This window comes from Neolamprologus brichardi, chromosome 14 (genome assembly GCF_056152115.1).
Source record: "Neolamprologus brichardi isolate AB-2024 chromosome 14, ASM5615211v1, whole genome shotgun sequence".
In the NCBI taxonomy this organism is placed as follows: domain Eukaryota; kingdom Metazoa; phylum Chordata; class Actinopteri; order Cichliformes; family Cichlidae; genus Neolamprologus; species Neolamprologus brichardi.
The window spans coordinates 13,202,043-13,219,226 of NC_142117.1; the positions used below are offsets into that span (position 1 = coordinate 13,202,043).

At 43.8% G+C, this 17,184-nt stretch overlaps 2 protein-coding genes across 4 annotated transcripts in view; one reads left to right on the forward strand and one right to left on the reverse strand.

Moving 5' to 3' along the window:
- Window positions 1–1,496, reverse strand: part of hip1 (huntingtin interacting protein 1) — a 58,442-nt gene extending 56,946 nt beyond the window's left edge. Inside the window, exon 1 of the mRNA XM_087850851.1 lies at window positions 1,478–1,496. The gene's annotated coding sequence lies outside the window, so the exon portion shown is untranslated. The remainder of the gene's footprint in view (window positions 1–1,477) is intronic.
- On the forward strand, window positions 186–16,502 carry baz1b (bromodomain adjacent to zinc finger domain, 1B). 3 transcript variants are annotated; one of them, XM_006799917.2, is made up of 22 exons: window positions 186–954; window positions 2,137–2,253; window positions 3,228–3,372; window positions 3,546–3,735; window positions 3,880–4,001; window positions 4,162–4,359; window positions 4,452–4,640; window positions 4,740–6,060; window positions 6,307–6,462; window positions 6,555–6,693; window positions 7,641–7,804; window positions 8,020–8,134; window positions 8,240–8,338; window positions 8,491–8,668; window positions 9,504–9,689; window positions 9,878–10,025; window positions 10,285–10,422; window positions 10,614–10,761; window positions 11,251–11,366; window positions 12,032–12,171; window positions 12,258–12,364; window positions 13,574–16,502. In XM_006799917.2, the coding sequence occupies exons 1-22, from the start codon at window positions 836–838 to the stop codon at window positions 14,247–14,249; spliced, it is 4,911 nt and encodes a 1,636-aa protein (XP_006799980.2). In that variant the 5' UTR covers window positions 186–835; the 3' UTR covers window positions 14,250–16,502. The 3 variants fall into 3 exon arrangements, with proteins under 3 accessions (XP_006799980.2, XP_006799981.2, XP_006799982.2); XM_006799918.2 differs by having other exon boundaries at window positions 4,770–6,060; XM_006799919.2 differs by lacking the exon at window positions 10,285–10,422.
- The last annotated feature ends 682 nt before the right edge of the window (window positions 16,503–17,184 follow it).

Genomic DNA, 17,184 nt, shown 5'->3' on the forward strand with positions numbered 1-17,184 from the left:
TATTGCCTCATGTATATTATATGAGGGCGTGGTTTATCGGAAAAGACTGAGAATAGACAGGACAATTCAACCACTGAGAAACCTGCAGGCAAATTTGACGATGGCGCTTCAGCGAGACAGCCAGTGAAAGCGAATAGGGGGCGGGACATGCGCGCGACGCTGCTTGCTACCGGGGAAACAGAGTTCTGAGGGTATGAGGCACAGTGCCGGTGGACTGAAAACTCCCGCCATTTCGACAGGGAATTAACCTCCTCTTAGCTGATTCAGGTTACTTTCTTGCAACGCTTGCTCACGCTGTTACCTGACGCCAAGGAGCTTCAGAGCATGCAGCGAGTACAGTTTAAAAGGGAGCAGGCCTAATTTGCGAACACTTGCTCGGGACTGTACAGCCGCCAGACCTGCTGTTGACTGACGGTTACCGCGAGTTTCATTTTGGTGCGGTTCGCATCCTTTCACGTTCACCCGAAGGTGCTGAACTTTAACAACTGAGTCCGGGGACACGTTTGCCAGCGTGTTTTCTACCTAAGGTGCAGCGTAAAAAATAGCCTGACACCACTTCCAGAAGAGCAAAGGATGGTGCGATGAGTCCGGCGGCGAGAAGCGGCGCACTGTTATTGTTTTGCAACGAGATAACCCAGCCTGCTAGCTAGAAAGCTAGCTGCTACACGCTGAGAGCCGGGCCTGCCGGCGGTAACGTGAGACGTGCTATCTGTCGGCTCTGACATTTTTAATACTGGGATACATGCAAAGGACATACCATTGTGTACTATTGCGCTAGTCTGTTGCTAGAAAATCTTTTTTTACTTTCGGCACTTGTGCCATCTCTGGATTTGAAATGGCACCGCTTTTGGGCCGGAAACCGTACCCGCTGGCTAAGCCGCTAGCCGAGCCACCAGGCCCGGGAGAGGAGGTCTACATCATCGAGCACACCAAGGAGGCCTTCAGGAACAAAGAGTATCCTTTAACATGATGCTGGTTATCAGTCTCGACTTATCGAGCCAGTCGATAGACTGGATAGCGGGCTTTGTCTTGGTTAGCTGAACTGATGTGCCCATAGTCACGAGTAGAACGCTATAAAGCTGGCTAAAGCAAGGAATTTGACGTTACCTGACATTTCTCCCCCGTTAAGTGTTTCCCCGCATGTACACAGTTTACTCTGGGTTGACAGGCTGGCTAGCTAACACTCCGCTGTTTCTGGTAATTAAATAATTTTACCTATTAGTTAGCTTTTTACCTAACCGAGCTAAATATATGACTGTAAATAGCACGTCATTGTAGAGAAGGGCGAAAAGGAGTCTTTCACTTCCATGTTTTACGGTTCTGCTGGCAATGCTAACAGGGTGAGCTAGCCAGTTGCTAACGTTAGGTATCCCATTATGTCACAATAGCCCAGACTGACGCCGCTCCCCGGCTGGTAATGTGTTAGCTGGTAATGCTAGCACAGAAGCCTCTCAGAGTCCGTTTCGCTTTAACTTACTTTCGTATTTTGGGCTGACTGAAATGTGTCCAGTGACTTATGATAGCATTTTGTTGTTAGCTTGGTTTCTTCTGTTGTCACAATTGAACAACTTTACCACGTTGTTAAAACGTTCACATGAACGCTTTAAGCTCTTAAAGGTCCACGACTGTCAGCAAGGTTATGAAACCTGCTGTGGCACACGTAGCTAGTGTTAAGTGTCCATAATATGCTGATATGGATAATCGATTATGATATTTGACTTTATGTGGGTGTCTAAACTCTATTATCCATTTTTATTGTCTTAATAAAGCTTTGTGAACCACTACGCTGTCAAACAGTCCCATCTAGGGGAATTTGACTTGGTATGTTGTTAGAGTACCCATGGAAATGTAGTATACTCCATTACACAGCGTCCAACTGATCTTTCTGACTTTCTCTGAAATCATTATTCATTCCCGTCCCTAACCCTCTCCTTGTCTTGTTAGGACAGGACTATTCACAGATGATTTGTTTTGAAATTTGTTTATGCTGGGTGTCTCTTGACCTCTCATTATGCTCAGTGATGTTAAATGTCATGATGGAATTTTATTGACTTGCATCTTGCTTGTTGTGCGTAAACAAAACCCTAAATAGGAAAACATTTGGATGATGTAACTTCCTTGACCGAATGTACACAGAGAGTACGAGGCCCGCCTACAGAGATATAGTGAACGCATTTGGACATGCAAGAGCACTGGAAGCAGCCAGCTCACTCACAAAGAGGCATGGGAGGAGGAACAAGAAGTCACCGAACTGTTAGTATTACATCCACAGTGTTGCACATGCACATTCATTATTCCATGTTAACTTGTGAAAGCTCTGTTGGTCTACTATGCTGATTTCAGACCAAACAGAGTATGCACTTTTAATAAAGGCTGTTGAGTGAGTGAAAATGCACAGATTCAATTCTTTACGTCCTGCCCTTTGTATTCAGATGTCCAGTAAAACCTGGTTTGCATAAATCTCTGATTGTAAAAACCACACCTACTTATGTGGAAGGACTGTGCAAGAAATACAGAGTAGTCACCTAACAGAAGTTCATGGTATCAACAAAGAAGGGAACCATACAACCCCAGTGAAGGTCACAAGGCTTACTGCTTTGCTATGATTGGATAAATCTTGTGCTCCTCCTCTCAGTCTATTTAGAGAGCGAGTGACTCAGTCATCCTTGAATCTGCAAGGGCCTGAGTTCCTTTATCCTGATCTGCAAATGGAAAAACCTATGGAAAATAATAAAATGGTTCAACTCATCTCTTTCAGTCCATTTGACTTGAAATATGTATTGGCATATGGGATCACTATGTCCTTTTAGCAAGAGAGAGAACAAAAAAATAAATATGGCCCAAAGAGATGTCACAGCAGAGACTGGGAAGAGCAGTGCTCAGCGGCCCAGAGCTGAAGTAAGTCGGGATCATGAGCTGTACAGTATTTATACTCTAATTATGTCAGCCAAGAGAAACTACTCCCCCTACTGGCAACCCTCGGCAAATAATCCATCCATCTATTTTCTTCTGCTTATTACAGTTTAGGGTCACGGTGTGTCTATCACAGGTTGATTTCTGCACTGCAGATCTAAGCAAAGTAAAACAAATCATGTGATGATAAACTCTGTGTTAGCATCACAACCCCTATGAACAGAGAACGATGGAGCTGCAAGACGGTGTCACATTTGTTACCTTTTTATAAACTAACCATTGATCACATTGTGTGTGTGTGTGTGTGTGTGCAGGCTTCAAGAGGAGTATCCAAAGTGGTTTGAGAAACCAGTCCTTGAGATGGTTCACCACAACACAGTGTCTTTAGACAAACTGGTTGAGATGGCTTGGGTGGAAATCCTCACCAAATATGCCGTGGATGAAGAGTGCGACTTCCTGGTCAGTTTGACAGCTTACTCTTATTACATTTCTAAACTTGTCTGTAATGTCAATCTTATAATATTGTCAGTGTTTTGTTTTTTTTTTTGTAACCTGATAATTTACTGCATTAAACGTTATAGTGTGTGTGTAAAATTTTTCATATAATGTCAAATCTTACATCTTGGCTTCAGGTGGGGAAGGAGAAAAGTTTGCGAGTGACAGTGGTAAAGATCCACCCCTTGGAAAACACAGAGGGTGAGTCCGGGGAAAAGAAACTTGAAGGTGCTTGTGACTCTCCATCCAGCGACAAGGAGAACGCAAGCCAGGAAAACCAGAGGAAGGAGCCTCCTCCCCGAGAGGAGAACAGGAGGGAGAGTCTGAGTGAGTGTCAATTAGTTTTAAGAAGCGAAATCTTGCATTGTGGATAAAATTAAGAACATGTTGTAAATGCTGCTTGAATAAGCAGGTTAAAATTGTTTATTTATACAGTATTTGTTCAATATATGATGTTTGGCTTCCTTTTAGGTGACAGAGCACGACGTTCACCAAGAAAACTACCCACTGCCATGAAAGAAGAGAGGAAGAAATGGGCAATGCCTAAATTCCTTCCTCATAAGTATGATGTAAAGCTCATCAATGAGGACAAGGTTTGTTTTGTTTTATTACATCATCACTCAAGAAATGGTGTGTGGAGTGTGTTCTATTTTTAGACTATAAAAGGTTATACGTAAGGTTCATATACTTGTGGACAATAGACTTGGTGGTTTTAAGAAAAACTGGACTCTAAATTTCCAACATGTGTCATAGGTGATCTGTGACGTCCCAGCGGACAGTCTTTATAGAACAGAGCGTCCTCCAACCAAGGAGATCATGCGCTACTTCATCCGACACTATGCTCTAAGGCTGGGCATGGGAGAAAGTGCTCCCTGGGTGGTTGAAGATGAACTGGTGAAAAAATTTAACCTGCCCAGCAAATTCAGCGACTTTCTTCTCGATCCACACAAGGTAAGTTTAGTTATTTCATTTTGCTGCTCATTATTTAAATCAGTTTTTAAGTATTGCATGTTCTTGACTCACCTTCCTGTGTACATCTCAAGTTCTTGGCAGAGAATCCCTCCACGAAGCGCAAGAGCTTGTCATCTCCAGAGGGTAAGCCTAACAAGAAGCTCAAGACTGCTGACACTCCAGGAGAAGATTCGGGCAATGAGAAGGAAGAAAAGAAGAAGAAAAAGAAGAAAGATGCTTTAGGCATGCCCCTTAGTCCCACCATCTGGGGCCACATGCAGGTTAGTCAGCTTGTGTGTACATGGTGAAATGTCATTTAATTTATGAGGTATCCCTCAAACGTCACTGTTATGTTTAATGGTCACTTGGTTGTATTTCAGAAAATAAAAATGAATGGTTCTCCACTCAAGGTAAAGAACTCAGGAACCCCTAAGAAAGGAGAAGGTAAAGGCTCCACTCCTTCCACTCCGAAATCTGGCAAAAAGTCAGGGGACAAAAAAGAAGGAAAGAAAACTGGAAAGAGTGGTGAGAAGAAACTCAATGTTCTCAAAGCATCCAAAAAGGACGGTAAAGCTGGTGCTAAGGGGCCAAAGATGAAGCAGATGACTCTACTGCATCTGGCTAAGAGCGGTGCTGCAGGAAGCCCAAAGAAGAGAGCTCGTAGTTCTGGCATTGGTACACCGAAACTTGGGAAGCCACTACACCCTATGGCTCTCCACCTCCTTCGTTACTACAAGGAGAACAAGGGTAAAGAGGATAAGAAGAACTCCCTTTCATCCCTTATCTCCAAAGCTGCCAAGACCTTGTCCCCAGATGATCGTAGTCGCCTGCCAGAGGAACTCAAGGAGCTAGTGCAGAAACGCTGGGAGCTTCTGGAGCAGAAGAAGCGATGGGCAGCCATGAGTGAAGAGGAAAGGAAGGAAGAGCTGAAGAAGAGGCGTGAGGGACTCAAAGAGAAGTTAAGAGAAAAGGCCAAGGAGAGACGAGAGAAGGAGATGCTGGTCCGCCGTGAACAGTCACGCCGATACGAAGATCAGGAGATCGAAGGTGGCAAGCCTCTGCCTGCATTCAAGCTTGTGGACATGCCTGAGGGGTTGCCCAACACATTGTTTGGGAATGTGGCCATGGTTGTGGACTTCCTTCACTGTTACTTAGGGCTGCTGATGCCAAATGACCAGTATCCCATCACAGCAGCGGCTCTGATGGAAGCGCTGGCTGGGGAACGGTCTGGCTTCCTTTATCTAAACCGTGTGCTGGTGGTGCTGCTCCAAACATTACTGCAGGATGAGCTGGCTGAGGGCTACAGTGAGCTCGACATGCCCTTATCTGAGATTCCTCTGACTATGCACTCAGCTTCCGAGCTGGCACGGTTGTGCCTGCGACCGTGTGACGCTCACGGTGAGGAGAGTGGCCAGGGCTCAGAAGACTCTGGGGCCATTGGTGGATATGACGATGTGGTGACCAGCGAGTTCCTGGATAAACTCGAGACAACCGAGGTGTTTGAGTTGAGCCCCGAGGAGAAAGTCACCCTGTTAGTGGCGCTGTGCCACCGGATCCTGATGACGTACTCTGTGGAAGACCATGTTGATGCAATGCAGCAGCGGTCAGCTGAGCTGTGGAAGGAGCGTTTGGCAATGCTGAAAGAGGCCAATGACCGCAAGAGGGCCGAGAAGAAGAAGCGGAAGGAGATGGAGAACAAAGGTAGGAGGGATCATCAGTTTTACCAGTCTCGATATATTGCTGTGAATCAAATGTGTACTTTACACACAGTTTCTAAACTGTTCATCTACATTATACCCTAAGAATTGTCAGAGAAAGTAGATGCCTTTCAAGTCTAGTGTGTATTTGAAGTCTCGCACAACACATGTGTCTGGGGGTCTAAAAGCAGACGTTGTAAATAAATATACAGTTTGTATTAACATATTTGTGTTTTCCATGCGGTTAAAGGTGAGAAGAAAAAAGAAGGGTCTTCTAAAAAGGAGGTCAAGAAGGAAGTAAAGGTTGAGCCTGAACCAGAGGACATGATCAGCTCAGTGAAGAGCCGGCGACTAATGGCCATGCAGGCTAAGAAGGAGAAGGAGGAGATGGACCGACAGAACAAAGGTACAGTTTTTAAGCAAGATTGATACTAATTATAACTTTGATTCATTACATAGTATGCTTTATTTATTTTTGGTTACTATTATTTCTTTTAGAACGCATGGAGAAGGAGGCTGAAGAGGAGCGGATGCGTAAACAGAGGGCGGCTGCAGAGAGGGCTTTTCAGGATGGAATAACCAAAGCGAGACAAGTGATGCGCAGGACTCCTCTAGGTACCGACAGAAATCACAACAGGTTGGTACTTAACACGAGGAATCAACTCAGTGAGCCAAAACATCATGTCTGCTCACAGATGAAATCGTCTGCACCAGATGTACCAGTCATTAATTTAATTGAAACTGTTTACAGGTAAAGTGCTGTGTCCTAAATGTCATGCAGCTGTTTGCCTTAGATGGCGCTGCAAGCCTGACATCATTGAAGACAAATCAGATAATCTAAGCCTGATCTTTTTTCTTCAAAGCATATTATTGTTAGTTATTTTGAAGGTGAAAGAATGAGTCACGGATACAAACGATGGAAATGAGACTTCTTTGAAGGACAGATGGGCTCTGCCTTAGTGATAGAGTGAGGAGCCATTTGGGAGCGACTCAGAGTAGAACTGTAACTCTGCCACATTGAACTGAGCCAGCAGAGGTGGTTGCTTCCTTGGTGTGGTGTTCAGGGCGTGTCCTGCCAGGACAAAGACCCTGGTAGACTGAGGACATGCTGTAGAGATTGCATCTCTTGTTTGTCCCGGGAACGCCTCGGTATTCTCGGTTTATGCCCAGTTAAGCTGAGGGAGGTGGCTGGGGACAGAAGTCTGGAAGAAATTGATGGATGACTGATTGTTTTAATTGATTCATTTTTCAGAGGTTAAGTTGTCATTTAAAGTACTAATAATTATTGTTTTCAAATGCCTTTTTAGGGAGCTTCTGACATTGTTCATTAGACTGGTCTCAAATGTGACTTTATCTGATTGCTTCTCAGTGTTAGAATAGTGGATTAGTCAGGTTGGGGAATAAGAATTTAGTCCCCAGGAACATCCCCAGTCAGGGTTGTATTGTAAATGTCATAAATTAATGGGTATCACAAAATTTCTGGACATTTTAGCCGTTTCTTAGTCTTTCAAAATTAAAAGACTAACGACGTATTTACCAGAAGCACTTTGGTAAATTGTAACCATACGTGATGTTTTTGTGCAGATTCTGGCTTTTCTCTGATGTGGTTCCTGGTCTGTACATCGAGAAAGGCTGGGTGCACGAAAGCATAGACTACAGCTTCACCCCTCCACCAGAGGAAAAACCAGCTGAGCCTGAGGTAGAAGAGGAGGAGGACGGTGAGGCAGCCCCTGCTCCTGATTCACAAGGTAAGCAAAAATACATTCTCTTGAAAAATGTTTGTTTTCTTTAGATCTAATAATGCAAATATTTTTATTAACTGATATAGAATTTTTTTTTCTGGTTTTGTTTGCTCTGTGTGCAGGCTTGTTTGCACATAATTGGTAGTTAATGTGTGTTTTTGAGAAACAAATTTCCACACATGGCTTTATCTTGAGACACTAAATTATTATTTATGTTGCAGGAACTGAAAAAGATGATGGCAGTGTAGACGGTGCTGTTAGTGAAGGAGCCCAGCAGGGAGCAGCACCAGATGTTTGTATAGAAACTACTGTTCCCAAACAGGGACAGAACCTTTGGTAGGTGTCTATGTCTGTCCTTATTTTCCTTTTTCCACTTTCATTTGATGCATTTTATCCTTTTTGTTTAATTGATCTTCTCCTCATTTTCACTTCTGATTTCAGGTTCATATGTGACAGTTCAGCTGAGCTGGAGGAACTGGTGGAAAGTCTTCATCCTCAGGGGGTCAGAGAGAGTGAACTAAAGTCAAATATACAAAGCAGGTGAATGCAGTGTTATAAGAGATTGTTTTAACCCACATAAAACTATCCAGTCTGCAGAGTTAAGTTTTTTGTTTTTTTTTTGTCTGTAGTTCATGTCTATGATTTTTATGGTGGCAGTGGTGATAATGTCAAATACCCTCTCACTGTGTCAGGTATCAGGAAATACTCCACTCCATCCATTTGACCCGGAAAGCCAGGCTCGGCCTCAGGACCTGTGACGGCTATGCAGAGCTACTCAAATATCTGCGTAGCGACATCCAGGAAGTAGCCTCACGCCTGCAGAAGGGCGGCCTCGGGTACCTGGACGATAACGTGGACATTGAGGATAAGGTGAATAGTCAGACAGTTTGAAAATGAGACTCTTCCCAGTCTTTAGTGAAAATCTGTGTTTAAATTCTACTAAAAGGGCACAGCATGTAGTCAGTGTTTGTTCAGGCTATCAGGCAATGGGCATGGGACATAGTGGTTGATTAGACAGATAACTAGTGCAAGAAAACAGATGTTTTGAAATCATGTTCAGTGTGGAAGGCATATATGGTAGAACCAAGTACACAGTTAGGCTCTGAAATGTTTAGTGTAAGTATTAAAAGCCACGGTGTAAACAAATGTGGGGTCAGAACAGCCCACTGATTGGCTTTCCAGGGTGTAAGAAATGCTTGGTCATTTTTGATTACTCAAATCTTTCAATAAAATTCACTGCCAACCCTGGTGTGGCGATGCCAGTGTGGGCCTACAGCACAAAAGTGTAAATGTCCTTCTAAACACACAAATTATTTCAGTCATAAAGATGTAAAATACTGTTTTTAGTTTAGTTACTGAAACTCTGCATGTGAAGATTTTGGGACTCACTGCAGGTTGGAAACCTGATATTGTTGAAATTATGATTATTTTTCTTAAAACGCATCATGCTGTCCTTAACCTTTTTTCTAAATGGATTACTTGTAATATAGGGGAGCTGATTTAACAAGAAATATTACTTTCTGTGTGCTTTGTAAATTTTAAGGGAGTATGATCTCCATGAAACATTTGTACTTAGATGTTTAACTGGTCTAGAGAGATGCTCTTTCCTCGTGAAGCACCCATCGGGGAAGTTTTGTGGCTTTACTGGGCATGCCGTCTGTGTTTTGAATTGAAATTCTCTGTCTGCTTCATCCTCTTGTCACAGTTGAAAGACATGGAGAGCCTGAAAGACTTCGGCGAGTGCATCATCACCATTCAGGCCTGTGTAATCAAAAAGTTCCTGCAGGGGTTCATGGCTCCTAAGCAGAAGAAGAAGAAGAAGCAAGCAGGAGAGGAAAGCAGCAAGGCTGAAGAGGTGGATGAGGAGAAGCGGTTGGCAGAAGAGGCCAGGGTAAGAGGAAAGAGATGAACTGTTAGCACTCTGATGCTAAAGCAGTATGGAGCCAAATCAGGGTCAAGTTTTATTCATTTGAAACTGAAATTCTGATTTTTGATATTTAAAACAAATAATAAAGTAAAAAATGTTGAAAAAAACAAAGAAACAATTATTTTAGTTTCAATGTTTACTTCTCCTCACAGGTAGCAACAGCAGTGGAGAAGTGGAAGACCGCTATCCGAGAGGCCCAGACATTTTCCCGCATGCACGTGCTGCTGGGAATGTTGGACGCTTGCATAAAGTGGGACATGTCTGCTGAGAACGCTCGCTGCAAAGTCTGTCGCAGGAAAGGTTAGAAATGTTTTCCACGGTTGCCCCGCTCTGTGTGGGAGAACGCACATCACCAGTTATTTGCAGCTGATGGGAGCATTATTGATTACGCACAGTTCAAATTCCAGAGAGGACAACAAAAACTGCACTATTATCTAGTTTCACTCTGAATTTGCCAGATTATTATGGTGTTAATTTGCATGTAAACTTCATAAAGGTTAGATCCTGTTTGAGTGAAGCATTTTGCACTTGCCAAATGATGTTCTGCCCTCCTGTCTAGTGCTCTGGGAGAACCCATCTGTGCTGAGGTTGGAGGAGTGTAGATCCAGGCAGGGCAGCAACTGCAGGGTCAAAGCACATCAGAGTAGTAGTGTCAGGCAGATCTACATACGGAGCCAACCACTCCGCAGGCCGACAGGTGAACCTGTAGTGATAAGATGACAGTAGAAAACATGTAAGAGATTTGCTGAGCTGTTTATACACTAAAGGTCAGGAAAAGCAAAAGAGTCGAGGTGGAAATATGTGGGGCTGCTAAAAAGACCCAGAATAAAACTTAAAGCTTTAAAATTAAAAAGAAAAGGCCTTATGGTTGATGCTGATCTCTTCCAGGTGATGATGAGAAACTTATACTCTGTGATGAGTGCAACAAGGCCTTCCACTTGTTCTGTCTGCGACCAGCTCTATACCGGGTCCCCAATGGAGAGTGGCTGTGCCCAGCCTGCCAGCCGACTGTGGCCAGACGTGGCTCCCGCGTAAGGTAACTGTCCTCCACTCTTTGAAAAAGCTGATCCCTAAAGAGTTCAAAACAAAAGGAGACTAAAATATAACTGAAAGTGCCCATCTTGCACAGGAAAAAGATAACCAAAATGTAAATAAAGGCTAAAGGAATTCCTGGTTCCAGCTGACATACACCTTAAATATACATCAAAGTATTCAGACAGTTAGTGACTACAGAAAGCATCTCTCCTGTGCCCCAGTCCCTAATGCTAACCTGTCTGTACAGTTGCTGAGAAACAGCTGGTTAGGACATAGTCTAACAAACACATTGTTTATTTTATTAGTTTTCTGTCATGTGATCAGTAATCGGACACCCCACTGATGGTGTGGTAGCTGGATATAGTGAAAGAGGAGACCCTCTTCAGGGTGCTCCACAAACAGAGCAGCGGATCAACCAGTGTAACTGAAGCCCAGATGTGTCTGCCCTATACTTCATCAGCTGTCTTTAAAGGCGAGCTCTCCATTGCAGGAACTATAAGCAAGACTCTGATGAAGAAGATGATGAGGAGGAGTCTGAAGAGGAGGACTCTGAGGAAGAGGATGAGGACGAAGAAGAGAACGACTACAAAGCCATGGGACACAGCTGTGAGTATTTTACAGAGAAAATTAGGTTAAAAAAAATTGTAACTCTTTGACCAAGTTTAAATTCACTCCTACAGTTAAGGAGGTGGTGAGGAATACAACGGTTTGACTTACCATTAGCATTTTTTTCATACCTTTTTTTAAAATCATTGTTGTGAAGACATTAACGGTCTAGAAAGGATAATTTTAAAGGCTTTAAGACCTGAGTTTGTTTTGGAAATGGAGGATCTTTGGTGCTGAAGGTTGAGAATGAAAGGAATGCTGATGGGGAATTTCAGCCATTGTCCTCTTTGTGTCTCATTGTCTGTGTGATGCTGCACAGCTCAGGTCTGGACCTGGCTTTGAAGCTTTGTCACTGTGGCTTCACTCAGAGTATGTGGCAGGATGATCCTTTCTGTCAGTTCAGGCCTGCGTGTCAAGGATAATGATTTAGAAGTTTCAACAGAGAGGTGTCGGTGCACCTAAGAGCCAGTTATCTTTCTCAATTCAAGCGTGAGGCTCAGACAGGCGAACGTTCAAATCATGGTGGCCTGGGAATGTTTCGAGCCACCTCTTAAAATGCCAAGAATTGAACAGTTGGATGTGGATTGATTTCATGAGAGAAACTGCAGCGTTATACATGTTAATTTCTACTTCTGCTTCTTCTCTACGTCTTTCCTCCTCCACAGTGAGACCAAGAAAGAAAAATAAGCAGTCTTCATCACGGCAGAAAAGCTCAAAAAGTAAATCAAAGAAGTCGGCCTCTTCTAGTAATCAGAGCGGCAAGCAGAGAACAGGCCCCAACAGTCCTGCAGACATCGACGAACTGGTACGAAGTTTACAGAGAGCTTAGAACAGACCAGCTTTGTATCGTTTGTCCTAAAATTATAGCTTTTGTGTGTGCCGTCTCTGCAGGTGCGACAGAGCTCCCAGACAGGAGTGAGCAGACAGGTGCTGGAGCTGGAGAGGTGTGAGGAAATCCTCAAGAAGCTGATGAAATATCGCTACAGCTGGCCTTTCAGGTGAGGGAAGAAGAAATGTGACACAAGTACATGTCAAACAGGAGCCACTTTGACTCCTGAACAACATTTTCAATTATTAGCTAAACTACAGACATTATAGGGACAGAAGTGTTGGGCCACACCTCTTACTCTTTGAATGTAGCTGTTTTGAACCTGATGGCCACAGGTGTGTAAAATCAGGCACCTAGCTTGATGCTGTTTGCCTCTACAGACATTTAAGAGTGGGTTGTTCTGAAGAGCTCACTGAATGTAAGTGGTATTATGATAGGATGTCACCACTGCATCAAGGTGGTTTGTGAAGTTTCTTGACTCCTTGTACTTGCAGCTGTTACTGGTGTCATCTTGAGTGTTTAGGAGAAACTCTGTTGCAGACCACTGAGTCAGTTTCTGCAGAGTTCAAACCTCCTCTGGCATTAACATCAGCACAAACGTTGTGTGCTGGGAGCTTCGTGGCATGGTTTCCATGGCACCTAGGTGCACTGCTCAATGTGTAGGTGGACCAGTACTTTTGTCCACATAATGTATGTATTTATGCTTCCATCAGTGTGGAAAGCATTTGTCTATGGAAACTACTTGTGCATTCAAAAACCTGTGTGCCACAGAAATATTACAAGCTTATCAGACTGAGTCACATTTTGTAAATGGTTTTCCCTTGGCAGAAACAGAGTGTGAAACTGCAAAGCCCAGAGCCTCTTGGGCACTATTTCCTTCTAGATCGAGCGCTGACCGCTGCAAGTTATTTTATACAGAGCAATGGTGTGGGTTGTATGGCTGGTTATTAGCTGCTAATCCTGGCAGCAGTAGAGATTTGTGAGAGAGAAAGGTGCGGGGCTGAACTGCTCCTCTGAGAGTTTATGATCGTAATAATAACTACTGCACTAAACATGCTGGATGGTCTTCAGGGAGCTGCTCAGACATGTTGAAGAGACAAGGTAGCTGGTGGTCACATTAACCACTCTGACTCATGTGACTCCCTTTTTCAGAAGGGATCACCACAATGGGTAGGTCTGCATGTTTGATGCTGGATCTCCCTCATGACGCAACCCCAAAGGGATTTGTGTCTCTGCCTCCAATAAATGTCTGACAGGATTCAAACGTTTATATTTAATATGCCTTATGTATGTTTCTCGACTTCTATAAAACATGAGACACATTATGGTCCCAAGTCTCCAGTCTAACACTCATCACGTGCTTTAAATCCTCTTTCAGGGAGCCTGTTTCCTCTGAAGAGGCAGAGGACTACCTGGATATCATCTCTCAGCCCATGGATTATCAGACAATGCTGGGCAAGTTTAGCCAGGGCTCGTACCGCCACGCCCAGGATTTCCTGGAAGATGTAAAGCTGGTCTTCTCCAATGCCGAGGAGTACAACCAGCAGGGCAGCACCGTGCTCTCCTGTATGGTCAAGACAGAGCAGACGTTCACCGAGCTGCTCCAGAAGCTGCTGCCTGGTCTCAGCTACATCCGGCGGCGTTCCCGCAAGCGTGTCTACCAAGCTCCTGCAACATCGGAGGAGGAGGAGGAGGAAGAAGATGAGGAAGAAGAGCCCAAGAAGAAGATGACAAATGGAAAATCTCATGCGAGGAAAACAACCAGAAATGATCGAAGACAGAAGGATGACGACAGCGAAAGTGAGGAGGAGGAGGATGATGAGGTGGATGGAGATGAGGAGGAGGAGGATGATGATGATGACGATGGCAGGAGGAGAAGTAAGAGAACCTCTGCCACCTCGGGCAGGAAGGATTACAGGGAGCAGGATAGCGACGGTGAGCGGGAAACACGAAGAACTCGTAAGCGCAGGGGCCGGGGCGACAACGAGGCAGCGAGCAGCGACGAGGACCGGTCAAACCAGCAGCGACATTCCAAGAGACAGAAACGCTCGTGAAATCCAGGGTGCTGTTTGTTTTCTGTCATCTCTCTTTGCTTTAAAAATTTCTGTCCCGCTCCTCAGAACGATGACCACGAGCACCTCATCTCCTCCTCACACAGCCAGCGGGACCTAATCCTCAGAAGGACTTTTTTTTGTGTTAATAAGTCTATGCTCATATTTTGGAAAAAACAAGAGAAGAAAACTGATATATATTTGTAACATGTTTAATATTGGTGATGTTTTGTTTTTCCAACCAAGAAAAATGAGACATTTGAGATAATCGAGGTCCTCATAGCTCTTAAGACTCTTCGATTTAGAGTCGACAACCTCACACACAAGTGTAATTTGACTTAAATGTTGTGAACTGCTTTGTGTCCTCTCCAAACGTGAGTACAGTGTAATCAGAGGGACTTGTCTTCGCACTTCGTTGAGACATGGCTTTACTGGTGTGCTTCAGGAATGAGTCCAGCTAGCTCTCTGCCCCCCCCCCCCCCCCCCCCCCCCCAAGCATCTGTGACAAGTCGCTGACTGTAACAGATCGTGTTGGTGTGTCTGAAACAATCTAGGAGTTTGCTGATAGCAGTCACTTGTAAATTGCTCTTTCTGTGAAGCAACTTGCTTACAATCTTTGGTTAATTCCATGTTCATAGATAAACACCATAGGACTTTACTAGATTTAGCATATGCATACATAAATATATATTTTCCCTCCTAGCCCAGGTTTAAATCTTTCGTCCAAAGCTGGGCTGAGACTGCAAATCAAAATTCCTTTTCAGACACAAGATTCTCAGCTTCCTCAATCTTGTTAGTGACAGCACTGAGTCAATTTTCAGGCTTCACAGAGCCCCGGGACATTTTTAGCAACCACAGACTGTTTAGAAGTTGGATGTAGCTACCGTGATGGCGACCACTGGTTTGCGAAATCCTTATTAGGAAGCCTTGAGATCTCGCGGTGAAGCCACACGTTTACTGGCTAATTTATCAATCACAAGAAAGAAAAAGCGAAATGTGTGATGTGAAGCCATTAGAAGGAAAGGAGCTTGTGTCTGAAAGGGGCTTTGTAGTCCAATCACTTCACCGGTTTAAAACAAACAAAAAAAAAGCTTCATCCCAGCTTTTGGTGCCAAGATGTTATCAGGGACGGACTCTGAGTCTCCCCCCCTCTGTCGGCTTGTAGAGCTGTTTGACCTCTTTCCCCCTCTGTAGTGCCCTGCCACTTTAAAGGTACCTCAAATGATCCGTCAGTTTGCACTCCTCCTGTGTAAAGTACACTTAATATGCCAGCAGCTGCAGGACCATACTATATTTGAAATTATGTGCATAAACATTTGTAAACAGTGTTTAAAAGCAGCAGATGTGATGTTTGTTAAGACAAATGGGCATTTTTTTTAACCTTTGATAATTTTTGCACTTTTTATTTGGTTATTTGTAAATAATAAATAGTACCCAGGAACTTGCAAGGTTTTAAAACGGGGCTCTCTTCAGAACGTGCCACGAGTTATTTCACTTCTCGCATAGTCAACAGCAGAAATCTTCCCTTTTTACGTTTTGTGACACAGTGAGCGCTGTGGTTCAGCTCAATTAGATTAGTAGCTCAGACTTGGGGTAAAGCAGCTCTTTAAAGGTAAATCAAAGGTTTTCCAGCACATTTCCTGGTGTGGTCACCAGGTGGCGCTCTATACCTGCACTTTTATTACTTTGGTGCCAGCATTTTCCAAGTACTTCAGCGGCAGTGCTGCTAGCTGTACTCTTGTACCACCTGCCTGTCACTGCAGGGGAGCTTCATAGTGCTGGGATATTTTAGCTCTTGGTGTGCAGAAGACCATGTGTAGTTATTTGGTTGCCTGCCATCAAATGTGTGTATATATTACCTGTATACTGATATGGCAGTGGCTGGGTCGCCCTCTTTTGTCTGTACTGTGCTGTGCCGTTCGCCCGTGTTATTTCTAGTGCTGTTACCATCGAAACTTTCCTGTTTTCTTTCGGCCACTGATTGTTTTCGCCCCGTATTGTTTTTGTTTAAATTCAGCTTCCCGACACGATTAACAGCTGTCAACAATGTTTGTAAAAATTGACATGTCAACAAACGAGCAAACTGCCCTTCTCAAAATGAGATCTGACTGTAAATGCTTTCTTTGTACTTGGAGCAACTGCAAAATCCTTTTACACCTCCTTTTTTATATATATTTATAGTCTCTAAAAGCTGGGTTTGGGCAAGTTCTGAGGATTCACTTGTAAAGAATTTCCAATAAAAGCTATGGATGAAGACCGTAGTTCTCCCTGTTTGATTTGTGCTGAGCTGATGAGGCTGACATCACTGCCGTCTGTCTGTAAACTTTGTGATTTAAACAAACAAAAAATGGGCTAGCTTTGACAAGCAAGTTATGTCTTTACTTTTTAATAAAATATCAAATCATTGTTTTACACTGGTGTTGGTTCATTTTCTCGGAACATCTGAATCTTTCTGTGGAAGACAAATGATCTGCAAACCCTGGATGTCGAAGCCAAAGCCGTCATAACAGGATAAATGGTTTCATTACTCGCAGAAGGATGAGCGACTTGGACTCAAAAGCGTTCCATGAAAAGGTGAAGCTGTCTGTTTGGATTCAGATGTTCTCAACATAGTCAACTATACTAACACTTATTAGGTGTTAGTATTATTAGGTACACCTATTCACCTTGTCAACCCAGATAACAGATTGGCTGAATCACATGGCAGCCAATCACATGGCAGTAATTTCGTGCTTTTAAGCATTTATACGTGGTCAAGACTGAAGTTGAAAGTGAGAATCGGGAAGATGGGTCGTCATGGATGTGTAGCCGACAAATCTACAGCAACTGTGTGATGCTATCGTGTCTACATGGACCAGAATGAGGACTCTGAAGGAAAAAGAGGGTCCAACCCAGCATGTGTAAGGTGTACCTAATAAAACGACTGGTGATTGTATTT

What these genes read in the sequence shown, in the direction of transcription:
- baz1b (XM_006799917.2), top strand. Translation starts at nt 836, where the DNA reads ATGGCACCGCTTTTGGGCCGGAAACCGTACCCGCTGGCTAAGCCGCTA. An exon ending in ACGTGGACATTGAGGATAAG is followed by an intron (nt 8,669 to 9,503) that starts GTGAATAGTCAG and finishes CTCTTGTCACAG; the next exon opens with TTGAAAGACATGGAGAGCCT. An exon ending in GGTTGGCAGAAGAGGCCAGG is followed by an intron (nt 9,690 to 9,877) that starts GTAAGAGGAAAG and finishes TTCTCCTCACAG; the next exon opens with GTAGCAACAGCAGTGGAGAA.